The sequence below is a fragment of the Neolamprologus brichardi genome, chromosome 3 (genome assembly GCF_056152115.1).
Source record: "Neolamprologus brichardi isolate AB-2024 chromosome 3, ASM5615211v1, whole genome shotgun sequence".
NCBI lineage: Eukaryota > Metazoa > Chordata > Actinopteri > Cichliformes > Cichlidae > Neolamprologus > Neolamprologus brichardi.
In genome coordinates this window covers 43,955,211-43,968,713 of record NC_142106.1, presented here as the reverse complement: position 1 = coordinate 43,968,713, position 13,503 = coordinate 43,955,211, and the positions used below count along the sequence as shown (strand labels likewise).

The following is a 13,503-nucleotide window of genomic DNA, read 5'->3' as shown; positions in this document are numbered from 1 at the left end:
AACACAACTGCTTTAATAAACGCAGAGTAGTTTGGACCCGGAAGCAGGGTTCATACGTCATCACTTAAAGACCGGATATTAACACGCATTAGTTATTTTTAGCACTTAATGTAAGTATGCAACTGAATGCTATTTACTATTACACAAACATTGGGAGGTTAAAAAAAGTAAGACTAAAAACTTTGACCTAGTGTTCTAGCAGAAAGTTCTGTGTGTCAACACTTGCTTATCGTCTTTCAACAAAACAATATTTGACTATGCAGTCAAATGAAAACACTTCTGAAAGCTTATTTGAGTTCAAGATACCAAGACAGTGAAGACTGAAACACTCGAGTCTTCAAAATGGGTTTACAGAAATCAGAAGGTAATGTCACATCTTACAGTCTTGCCTCATTTCTTTATATTTTGCTTCTAAGCAGCCAGACTTCCCTGTAATTTTGCACAACTTTGTTGAGCAGTAGTTCTCCAGGCTTTCAGAAGTTTTGCTTAAGTTTTTAAGTGGACATGTGGCTGCTTTTTCTCAGATTTTCTCTCCAAAATAACAATTTGTTCCCATTCGTATAGTTAAATCCATGAAAAATCTCAAGGATAACAAGACAGGCATAAAACTTTATTTTTGCACCAAAAAGGGAATTCCCAAAGAGCTATTAGCTGCAAACTTGACAAATCTCAGCATGGTGTGCAGTGTGTCCTTAAAAAAAAAGACAAAACTGAACAAGTGGAGGAGAAAAGATGAAGAAGATAACCTAAAAACCCATCTACAGCAGATGATCAGTATCTGAAAGTCATGTCTGTAAGAAATGGGAAAAGCAAAGACTTGACACGGACCTTTGATATACAGCAGATTGAATATTCATTGTTGTGATTTATTCATGCTGATAAATGACTGTTTAAAGGTAAATAAACAATCCTTATGGAAAAAAAGATTTCAGAGTTTAGGAAATTATTTCGTTCTTCATCTATTTTAAGGGATTCTTTATTTTTACAACAAACACTGTCTTATTGATGCATTTTAACTCAAATCAGCTCATTATTGATTTTCCCACCAAAAGTTTAAATGTTCCATGACAAATTGGATGATACAGTTCATTCCGTTCATTTTGTGTTAAATTTCTTATCCAGTTTAACATTATAGTCAAAGGGCAGCAGCCACAAACAGACAGCAGTGGCAGAAAAGTGATAATCCTGCGGTGACCTTATCTCCTGCTGACATCCACAACCCAGGGCAGGCGGTGGTTGGATGGGTGACATTATAACTCAGCACTACCCCTCAGCCAACTCTTACAAGTTCTCCAGTTCATTTATTAGCAGTCTGACAGTTTAGTGTCACAGTGTGGCTCTCTGGAGAAGATGTAAGCTGTCACAGTTCAGAGAATCATGGCCAGCCATCCAACAATCATAGCTACGCCCCCCACGGGAGCCGCTTTGCGCAGTCCGGGGTCCCCTGTCAGAGCCTGGTGGTATAAAGAGCCACAGAACATCCCCATGCCCGCAATCAGAAGGCTACCAGCCTGTGAAAAAGAAACATTTTGGTCTCAGTCAGTTTAAATCTGTAAGTTTGCAAACACATTGTAGTAGGGCTGCCATATACTCTCCAACCTCTCTTGCTTGAGACTCGCCCAAAAGCCTTTTGCTCCAAAGATGTTACCCCACAGGGACCAGCAAAAAGGAGTTGTTTGTTTGTTTGTTTTGCAAGAAAAGTTAAAAGCATTAAAAGCAAACCATTATTTAGAGTCAGCCTTCTTAAATTATACTTATATTATAATATCATCCCATAATATAATTAAATAATATCAGTCTACTTAAAAATTGATGCATCTTATTAGCCTTGCATTGTTAGCTAATATAGCTAATTATCTTATTAGTATAATAGAGTATGCTATTATTAGCTCACTCCACTATTCAGTTAGCCAGTGCATGCTATTATCCCACAAATATGCTATTGGCTAACATAATTTAATAGTTTATGTTACATCAGCTAATTTATAATATTAGCATGCTTCTTTTCATAATAAAACATATTAGCCAGCACATCTTTTTAGCTTGACAGTAAGTTTGCTAATTTATCTCAATAGCCTACCATTAAATTAAACGATGTACCTTATTATCCTATTGATTCATATTATTAGCAAACATAACTTATTAGCCTACTACAGTACGTCATTTCCTAACATAATTTATTAGCCCATCATTCAGTTAGCTAATGTAGCGTATTAGCTTACTATCACATTACACACATTAAAGTATCTTATCAGCAGAATAACGCATGTTATTGAGTATCATTACTTATGATTAATGAGTCATTTTATCTCATTAGCTTAATATTTATGCCCATTTTGACACACAACACAACTCGAGTGAGCAGGTTTAGTAACTTTATAGATGGACACCTTAAACAGGTGTAAACAATAGAAACTCTTGCTCACTGTATCGGACTGACTCCAAAGCTGGATCATAGATTTTATTTAATCCAAATTAATAACTCCACAGTTTTTACCCATTTATTGTCAACTCATAATAACAACATTATCAGACATGAGACGCAGAGGGATATGCATGAATGCTTAAAAGTACAGATGATGGGGTGGTGACATTTAAGTGAGGAGATTCTTTGGCTACCATTTTTTCTTTCCTGGTTCCATTTGTTGGGATAATGTGTTCTTTCACCGTCAATCCACAACAAATTTATACTTATGCTGTCACTTTTATCATTTATAATGTAATAAAACAACAGTCTCTGTAACATAATATCTCTGAGTGAGGATGGACAGGTAACAGCAAATACGACTGTGGCACTATATCCACTTTAAAGGATTGAGCTAAGTGCATCCAGCCAAGAGTGAGGGTCTTAGGCTTCTGTACTTACCACAGCAGGTTTCCCACAGTGGGCAGCACCCAGCAAGGCCAGGCTGTGGTAGAAATGGTACTTGTTGGCGGTTTCAAAAAGCTGAAGAGGCACACACACAGAGAACTTTCAGAAAAAACTCCGCCTTTCCCAGCCACTCATCAAGTTCAGTGAATCAAACATTTTCTGGAAAGGCCTTTAATTATCAAGTGTAGAAGTGGATATTTAGTGAGCCGCTATCAAGCACCATTTACACCATTCTCATCAATCAGCCCAAGTTCGGCCAGGAAAGTATCTCATCATTAAAAACAAATCGTTTTCCTGTCTTTTTGCATTACAGAAGTTTCCTCCAGATTAACAGCACAGTGTGAAAATGTTTCACAGACATCTGTCAGTGCGCCCCAGGGTGGCTGTGGCTAAAATGTAGCTTGCCATCACCAGTGTGTGAATGTGTGCGTGAATGGGTGGATGACTGGATGTGTAAAGCGCTTTGGGGTCCTTAGGGACTAGTAAAGCGCTATATAAAATACAGGCTTTTAGATTTCTAAACTAAACTGGAGTTGCACCAATTGGGCAGATACACTGATGCTTAAAATACAAATTTGGCCAACAGTAGATGCTGCATTTTTTTTTAACCCATCTTTCTTTCTTATTTGAATTTGTTACCACTGACTACTTTTTGTGTACAGTACCTTTCCGGGTATTTTGAGGTACTCCAGCTTTCTTCCACTTTCCAAAGACATTTTTATCTGGTTCTAGAATAGCTGTTCAGCTAAGACAGGCCCCAGCAGCCCCCTCCACAACAACCTAAGCTCGGTAAGAGGTATTTCAGATGTCACTTCACGTGCCTACATCAATGACAAAGTCACCATGAAGCCATATTTGGCCACCGTTTTAGTGCATCCCAAATTAAATCAGTCTTGAATCCATATGCTCTGACCTTGACCTCTGCTAACACGAATGAATGAAAACTGATTTTAGGCACACAAAATCCTCAAAAAAAAAGTATTATGAACATACCACTATTCGGTAGTCATCAGGATCGCTGTTCTTGAAACCTAAAACAAGAAAAACACAACTGTTACTTATTATCACACCATGAATATCATGATCACAGACACAACAGACCACACTTTATTTGGTTAATCAGTAACCCACACCCTCAAGTCATGTTCCTTACCAACCACTCCCTTATCCCATTTTAAACGTTAGCCAAACACTCAGCTATCCCTACCGTGGACAATGGTTGACCCACAAAAAGCCTTCTTCCACCCTGGAGGCGGGTCACCTTGATTACGACACTGGTTCTTTTTACAAAAACAACGTGAAGCTTCGAGGGTCTACTGAAAGCCGAATTAATCGTTAGCCTGTTTAACATTAGCAGCATGTATGTGTTGTTGCTTTACAGTTACTCGGGCGTGTGGTGAGTACGCAAACTTTAAATCGGCGTGTTTTGATATCAAGGCTGGCGCCGTAAGCCTCAACATGACAGCCTTACACGACTGTTCAGCTGAGCGAGAGCTACAGACAATAGGACAGTTGCGTACCGTGAGCCCCGTAAGCCCCAGCTCCCACTGCCGAGGCTCCTGACAGAGCTGCTAACCTCCGAACCACAGCAGAAGCGCTCATGTTTGGACTGTGACTGCCGGTTTCACGCGGGCGGAAGAAGTGACGGTGGTGCTGCGTTCACTGTCATTATGTACGTTCAGCCTTCTCAACTACGTGATTGCGGACATACGCAGTGTTGCCAACTTAGCGACTTTGTCGCTATATTTAGCGAGTTTTCAGACCCCCTAGCGAGTTTTTTTTCTAAAAAAAAGTCGCTAAAAAAAGACGTGGAAGACATTACAAAAAACAATAATTGCTAAAAGAAATTTAATTTGTAGTTCTAAATAAATTCTAAATGCATTTAGGACGTTTTTTGCTCACTTTATGTCTCATCCACGATGTTATTTCTCTCTCCAGCAGCATAGGTTACAATTACGTTAGCATGACCAATTATGCAAATTAGGTGATGACGTCATTTAGCGACTTCTAGCGACTTTTAGGACAACCAATAGCGATTTTCCTTACTGAGGAGTTGGCAACACTGGACATACGTAGTTAAATGACGGACTGTGGGTTTCCCGCTCATGGGGCAAACAACAAACGATCAGACATTAAGAGAAGAAATGTTTTTTAATTGCATTATGATGCAGTGTAACCACAGTGTTACAGCTACATGTGTGTTGAAACAGATTTGTGTTCTAAAATAACTATAACATACATGCAAGATAAGTAGTCTAAAACGGAAAATATATTGTGCAAACCTGCAGTTATTCCAACTAATATGACACGTGACTTCGGAGTGAAGTCTCTGATATGCTGATGTGTGTTTATTTAATAAGCAATTTGTTCTCTGAATTCCAGCGTCTGAGTCCTTGAAAGCAGCAGTGGGGGCGTTCGTTTCAGGGCTCTGGGCTTCCAGGCACATCTGTTATCAGTTTGTGGACTTGAACCAAAATGGCCACTGCCGTGCTACAGTTTCAAGCCACTGGGCAAATTTCATTACTCTACCAAGCTGATCTGACACTGACATGGCATTTGAGCAGTCGTTTCAGCGCCTTTAGGTATTGCATGTGAATTTAAGTGCAGGGAATCACATACTGCCTGTAATATATTGACGCATTAACTGAAGCTTGAAGTTGACCTGACCGACCTCCCTTGTTAAAGTAGAATACAGAATCAGATTCAGTTTATGTTTTGCCCCGATTTGTTTAAGTCATCACCTCTGTTTTATTATTCAATAAAAATTTTAGTATTGTTCAGGATTTTATGAATAATTGATTTTAAGATAGTGGCTTATTTTGCCATTTTCCTCAGCATCACCAAAACAACACATTCCACTGAATGATGGGCTCGGGGAGCCGGAGGGTACATTAGTGTGTGGCACTTTTCAATTTGTCTGTCACTGCAACTTTGGGAAGAAGTGGTGAAGTTGTCTTTAGTGAGCTATTCCTAATGTTTGATGTATTTTCTTGCCAGCAGAGGAGTTGGAGACCAAGGTTGATGCCATGTCTTTGATGAAGATGCACTGATCCTGGTAGATCCTGCCAAAAGGGGGAGCTGTATTGCTTTCTCATCTGCCAAAATTTGTGGATAGGTAGCGTGTGTGGGTGTGAGTCTGTGCACACGGACGGGCAGGGGGACTTTGTCCAATTATCATTCTGAAATTACACAGGGTCACACTGCATTACTGGAGTCGCTAAACCACACTTTCCGTCGAGCCTCGTCCTTAGCTGACTTTGACACAGCATTAACACAATGCATACAATTAACACATTTTAATGACCATGTCGCTAATTAAAAATAAGCCTTATGAGTCGCAAGCATTCATCATCAACTGTGAACTGAACCCAGTGTGGGTGTGTTTGTGTGTGTCCTCTGTGGGTTTTAATCTAAGGCTGTCACCATCATCTGCCTGTGAACTTTTTCCCGTCTTTTTTGTCTTTTGGCATGATTTCTAGCGCTGCCTGCATATAGGGTTATATGCAGAGGAATGTTGTGCTTACCCTGCAAACACAGGTCATTTTCATTCTGGCCCACGGCAGATGGGATAGCAAGGACAACAATAAATTGTGGCTTTACATCTTGTTTTCACAGACAAGCAGCAAATTATCTCTAAGTCCCAGCAGCAGTGTGCTGTGAGGTTCCTCCAAGAGCCAACATCCATCTCACTTCAGCCTGCCTGCCTGTCTTCTTCTCTGCTCTCCAGTGACTGCTTTGCTCCTCGCCAATCCTCAGTGTGTGTTTGAGTCAAAGTGTGTGCATGTTTGCGTCTGATCTCTTCAGATTGCTTGCCCCTGGCCTGTCTTATTGTGATCGAGCTCCCCTCCAGGAAAACAAGCGGCTCTTGGAAGGGGAGGAGAATATTACTTTCTTTACATGTAGTAATGAAGTGAGAATGGAGAATGGAGACCGGGAGGCCGTTTTGCAACCCACACATGCACACAACATTATAAAATATGGCTGTTGCGCACTGGTTTTTGAATTCCCATTATGAAGCCTTGAGTGGAGTGCTTTTACTGTTGCTATGTTGGTGAAAATCCCTAAAAAGCCTTCAGTTGATCCAAAATGTTACCGTGAGAAAAGGACTAGAAAGAGAGATCACATTTTTCCCATACTGGCTTCTACTCATTGGCACCCTGTGATATCCACTTTTGAATTTAACTGAACACTACTGCTGTCATTACCTTTTTCCTACTCTCTCCCATAGTTTAATACTTTTGTCCTTGCCTCTATGCACTGCTTTTCTATATTCTTTTTACCCTCATCCCCCAAATGGTTGCAGAACATAGACTATATTGCCAAAAGTATTCACTCACACATTCAGATCATTGAATTCAGGTGTTCCAATCACTTCCATTGCCAAAGGTGTTGCTTGTTAGAAGACAGTTCTTTCTTCCCACTATCACCAAGTGCTGTGTCTGACAGTCATACCACCCTGAGCGTGCCCACTCTCATCTGATCTCAGAAGCTTAACAGGGTCTGGCTTGATTAGTACTTGGGCGGCTGTAGCTCAGGAGTTAGAGCAGGTCATCTACTAATCTGAAGGCTGGTGGTTTGATGCTGCTTCAGTCTGCATGCCAGAGTATTCTTGGGCAAAATACTGAACCCTGAGTTGTTCTGCGATGCATCCGTCAGAGTGTGAATGTTAGATAGAAAGCATCTTGTATAAAGTGCTTTGAATGCTCAAGTAGAGTAGGAAAGCGCTCCACAAGAACTCATCCATTTACCATTATGAGACTGTCTGATTATTGGGGTTTTCTTTTTAGCACTGTAGGCTTTTACCTTACAATATCACCTTCAGGTGACTGTTGATGTAGCAATGTAAACTGAAATCAATTAAAGTGGCTAACTGCTTCTCACTTGCTAATTTTATCAGAACCAAAGTCATCTTTTCAAAATGTTAATTGGCTAGTTTGCTAAATTGCCAGCTAACATGAGTCTAACAATTGCTTTTTTATAGTGGTAGCCAAATGGGAGTATTTAGCCAACTAGCTGAAGCATGCACATATGCCTGTATATGTACTGGAACTGGACAGTCTTATGTTTGTCTCATTACTCTTTTGGATGATGTTTGCAAGTAAAACAAAACACAAAAAACAGATAACAATAAGAATTATATTAACAAAGTTTTTCTGGGGTTACATAGAGCTCGTTTGGAAAGAAAAAACAGTGTATATACAGCAGAAATTTCATTTTCCCTCCAACTTAAAGCACTGCCTTGGGTTGTTTTGTAAATCCAATTTCCTTGTTAGCTGTATAGTTAGGTACGTCTGTTGGTGATGCATCTTTGTTCTCAAAAGAATTTAAGTGTAAGACAAACAAAGTGGGAACAGGCTGTCTCATCAACATACAAATAAGGATTCCACTTTGTTTTTCTTCTGCAGGTAACAAGACAGATGGAAGTGCCTCAGCAAGACCCCAAAGACGTCATTATTTCAAGATATAAGCTACACTCTGAGTGACGCTTTCAGAAATGAAGACTTTGCTTTGTTACACTGTTGGAAGTGTTATCAATTTACTCACTTTTGCACTCTGATTTTTTCTTGTAGCAAAAGTAAAAGTAAAATGGGAAAACATTAAAATACAGACTTCCAAAGTTCGTGGGTCAAGAGTTGGGAGTTCGCCTTGTAATCGGAAGGTTTCCGGTTCGAGCCCGGCTTGGACAGTCTTGGTCATTGTGTCCTTGGGCAAGACACTTCACCCGTTGCCTACTGGTGGTGGTGGCACCACTGGATGTGTAAAGCGCTATACAAATACAGGCCATTTTACCATTTACATGCTCGCTATCCACATTGGCTCAACATAGCCGGATATTTTTCTAGATCTTTTGTTTTTTTTACTTTGAATGTAGAGTCCTTCAGGTGTGACAAAACACTTGGCAGGTTGTGTGTGTCAAGCGCAACAAATTTATCAGTGTCACTGTTTTTATCTCTTATCTTGTTATGTTTCCTGTCACAGGTCTACAGACAGGTTCAAATTCAAATTCAAATTTTATTTGTCACACACACAACCATACACAGTATGACATGAGGTGAAATGCTTGTAGCTGTGCAATGCCTGACCGTTAAATGACAGTGGTTTTACAGTATTTACAATTTACAGGTTATTACAAAATATACAGATTTAACTTTACTAAATTTACAGTAAAGAAATGTGCAAATAGCAGAAAGAGATTATAAGTTATTGACGATCTGTCAGCTACTGAGAAATACAGAAGAACTCGTGTTCCCCAACCACTTGTGAGAAGTTGCTGAAGGTTGCTGGCAGGCACTTTGATATTAAAGCCGGTAGTAACCGGACCGAAAAGGAGCGCACATTTTGGTGCTTTATTTTCCTGAGATGTTATACATTTTGGATTCTAGCCAATCATTTTATGTTTCCAAGGATAGTAGGCGGGCCCAGGTACGTACGTTCTTTTAGAGCCTACTGCGGGTGTGGTGTCTGGACCCGGAGTTAGCAACATCCCCCAAGAACCCGAAGAGGAGAGTCCTGACCCCTAGCCCTGCCAGGGTGGCAGAAATGATGACGGATGATGATGGCAGCAACAGCCCTTCTTCTCTGCGTGAGTCGCTTAATGTTGTTCGTGTGTAATTTACGTTGAGCACGCTAACCACGTTATTAAATTAATGCATGTATGGTGAACTAGCAAACACCGTCTTCTTGTTTCATGGCAGATACTCCCTTCACCCTGGCCAAGAAGGCTAAAATGACCAAAGAAAAAGTAGAAAACAGCTAAACATGAGAGGTTTTTGGACAAAGTTTGTGTTTTTTCCATTGTTTAAGCACTGCTTCCAGCCAAGAGTGATACCATATATGCCCCATAGCTGCAGAAAAGGCTAGCATTGTTATCTTTTTACAAAAAAAAAAACAGCTAAACATGAGAAGTTTTTGGACAAAGTTTATGTTCTCCATTCTTTAAGCACCAGTTCGAGCACCGTTTCAGCACTGGCACCGTTTCAAAAGTACCGGTTTGGCACTGGTATCGGATAAAACCTAAACGATACCCATCCCTATTCATGCAGGCCATGAGCCTAGTCCAGACTTCCTGGTAACCATCAGTCACAAAGTTCAAATGTGCATTCTACAACTGGGTGTAGAATGGTTACTGGAAGTTGTTGGCAGGCGCAAGTTGAAAAACTTCCTTGTGATTGTTTTGGTTGCTAAAGGATTGCCGTTGTCTGTCAGAAGATGCTGACCTGTCTGCAAACGCTTGCTGTTTACTCTCTAAGATGTAGTAGTACTATTCACAGAGTTTCATAGCGATGTAAGCCAAGCTCCAAAAAATTACAAGTATTTATTTCTGGACAAAACCAGGAAAAATAAGATATTAGGACAAAACTGAAGAATACAGTCAAATGGGAGGAAGCTTAAAAAAGGCCAGAAGCAGGACCACATGAGCAAAAACAAATGTTTTATCCAGTAAAACATGAAAAATCTATCTGTCAGAATAGCTGTGTAAAACTGAAATCCTGTTCAACAAACCAGACATGTGTTTTGCGGTGTGTTCAATCAGCATAGACAGCAAGCATGTACACTTCATTTTCACACAAATGGAGCCTCACATGAAGAAATCAAAAACAGCACGGCTGGTCCTTGTCCTCATTCTTGTGCCGAAAGCTTTGCCTGTTGGCCGGTGTTCTCTCCCTCTCTCTCTTTTTCCTCCGGATTTTCAAAAAGAACCAACGATTTTTGAAATTCTCCATTAACCTTGATGTGTTTTGACGGCTACAGCCCATCACTGTCTTCAGCTTGCTTTGAGAAGCCACAACCACGTCCAATTATCTATCTGTTGGGGTGCTTTCATGTCTCTGAGATGTTTAGTCACAAATGTGCGTATTGTGCCCCGGTGTCACAGCTTTTCATGCTCCAGCTCTGTCGCTCATCCATGTCATTACATAGCTTTTAGCGAAAGGGAAAGATGGTGGGAGAGAGAAAGAAAGAGAGGCGAAGGAGAGAAGAGAGAGGGAGGGAGAAGAGTCGGGCCTGTCGAATGACATTTTGTCTGTGTGTCCAGGCTATTGTTTGCTAGGGGAGACAACACCAGTCATTGCTGTTACACTGGCTGGCAGAGTGACACACGCACATACCCTGGATCAAAATAGCCTCAGGTACACGCACAAACGTGCACGATATTTGTCTCTATCTTCATATCAGCACTGAAAATAATTGTTGTTGTGGGTGTTTTAAACAAAATAGTTCCATTTTCGGTCTGTAGTTGATCGTACAACCGACAACTATATGCCGCTCGAAACAATGCATTCAAAGCACATTCACGCTGCCGTGATATTAAGTCGCTCTGTGCTTAATGTCAGGTTGTTTGTCCCCTGCAGGTATCCACACAATTGTACATACAAAAACACGCAGGCATGCACAACCATAAAATCTGAAATACACGCGCACACACGTGCACGCTCATATCCACACACAAAGATGCGGTTACAGCAGGCTCCCCACACTGAGCCAGTATAATTAGCACACTCGTTAAGCTCATCTGCATCTCTCTTCAAAGGAGATCGATGCAAATGGATAGAACTTAGCCACTGGCAGCAATTAGGCCAAAAACATATCCTAGCTGGAGAAACTTGGTTCCAGCGAGGCAAAATTGGTTTCATTGTGGGGAATAAATGCGTTTTCTGCCCCTGCAATGAGCACATAATAGAATCCAAACTGAATACTTTCATTTACTCTCTTGTCAAATCAAGTTGTGTTTAATCACGTTCGGCACCAGCCCTCCTGGTTATCACATAATCCTGGGCTCTAAGGGAGAACAGAGTTTCATTAGGAAAATGCAACACCATCACCGATTCATTCTGCTAACAGGTCTCGGCTTCGCTGCCATACACTCATCTATCTTATTCCCATTTTGTTGTCAAAAAACTATTAGAAACACTTACGTGACCCACACAGTGCACTCGGTGGCCTGTTATTTACTGCAAACTTCATTTGTTGACTTAGTCGTGTAGCAGTAACATTTAGTCCTGTAGACACGATCAAGACAACGCGCTGAACTTCAAACCAGATGGTTTGGCCTGAGTATTTCAAAAACTCCTGATCTACTGGGATTTCCCCACACAGCCATCTCTGGGGTTTATAGAGAATAGTCCAGAAAAGAGAAAGTATCCAGTGATTGGCAGTTCTCAAGTACCTTGATGATCAAAGGAAAATGGTCATGGATCGGAAGGCAACAGTAACTCAAGTAACCACTTATTACAATGATTGTATCAGAACTCGTGATGCACAACATATTAAATCTTCAAGGAGATGGGCTTCACCAGCAGAGGACCACACCGGGTGCTACTCCTTTCAGCTAAGAACGGGAAACTGAGGCTACAGTTCACATGGGCTCATCAAATTTGGACAATAGGAGATTGGAGAAATGTTGCCTGGTCTAATAAGTCATGATTACTGCTGTGACATTCGGATGGTAGTGTCAGAAATTGGCACAGACAGCATAAAAACATCCATTCTATTTTGTGTCAGTGGTTCAAACTGCTGGTGGTGTGATGGTATGAGGGAAAAATCCAGTGAGCAGCAGTTCTCTGGACCAAACTGCCTTGAATGGCCAGAATGTTTCAAGCTGATAGGAAAGCAAGAGTAATTCATATAACTTCTTGTTACACCAACGGTTTGGAGAAAAGCATGTCCACATGCACAACATGTCAAATCTTGCAGATGGGCTACAGCAGTAGAAGACCACACCAATGCCACTCCTGTGAGAACTGGAAAACTTTTCTCAAAAATTGGAAAATAAAAGACTGGAAAATAATTGGTTGGTCTGTTGAGTCTTTCTGCTGCAAAAACAGCACATGTCAGCGGTTCGTGATGGTGGTTGTGTAATGGTGTGAGCGATATTTTCACACTTTGGACCATTAATGTTTTTCCCGCACGTTATTAAATCCATGCCACGAAGAATTAAGGCAGTTCTGAAGGCAAAGGGGGTCCAACCAAGTACTCGCAGTACCTAATTAACTGGTGTGTATTAATATGTGGCATTGTAATGGCATAGTACCAGCACATTAATATACTGTAAAGTAGAATAGGACTATAAAACAACCCTTGCTTCTTATATTTCACTGTTAAACTTTGATATTTGTGCAGCAGGTCATTCCTTTAGTTTTTCACATATTTAAGAGCAGTCCTTAAAGGAGACCTATTATACTTTTCTTTGCTGTCATATTATATACGGCATTTTGCTGGTGAATGCTTTGCATGTTTTAGATAACGAGTTGTGCAAATAATCTCTGTTTCAAACAGTTTTCCTGCTTTTGCATCATCTGTCACTGAGAGGGAATATCCATAATAAATCCAATCAGAAGATATTTGCTTTAAAAGGAGAGTGACCATGAGAAGTCCATGAATTAAAAATATGGAGCTGGGAAAGAAATATTTTCCTTTTTTTAGTGTTTCTTTTGTGTTTTATGGGACGTGTCGAGATTTCAAACAAGAGTAAGAGATTTCACAAAAGTTGCTGTGCTTTAGCCTCTTTTACTAATATGTTTTAGTCTGGAACCAAGTGGTAGCCTGTTCATTAGACAAGCACTGTCTTCCCTTAGAGCCACAGTGAAAATACAATCTGCTGCTTTGAGCACTTTTTCGTCTGTGTTTTAATG

General features: G+C 40.5%; 1 protein-coding gene across 1 annotated transcript; it reads right to left on the bottom strand.

Moving 5' to 3' along the window:
- Positions 1-589: 589 nt before the first annotated feature.
- Positions 590-4,524, bottom strand: tmem256 (transmembrane protein 256). The gene is made up of 4 exons (XM_006807191.3): positions 4,393-4,524; positions 3,866-3,903; positions 2,867-2,947; positions 590-1,511 (listed from the first exon to the last, which is right to left on the bottom strand). Exons 1-4 carry the CDS (start codon positions 4,472-4,474, stop codon positions 1,368-1,370), a joined length of 345 nt encoding a protein of 114 aa, XP_006807254.1. The 5' UTR covers positions 4,475-4,524; the 3' UTR covers positions 590-1,367.
- Between the last annotated feature and the right edge of the window lie 8,979 nt (positions 4,525-13,503).

Bases quoted from the DNA above. Each gene is read 5' to 3' on its own strand.
- tmem256 (XM_006807191.3), bottom strand. From the start codon at position 4,474: ATGAGCGCTTCTGCTGTGGTTCGGAGGTTAGCAGCTCTGTCAGGAGCC. The intron at 3,904-4,392 runs GTACGCAACTGT...TTCTTGTTTTAG, and splicing joins TGGGGCTTACGGGGCTCACG to GTTTCAAGAACAGCGATCCT. The intron at 1,512-2,866 runs GTAAGTACAGAA...TCTTTTTCACAG, and splicing joins ACTGTGGGAAACCTGCTGTG to GCTGGTAGCCTTCTGATTGC.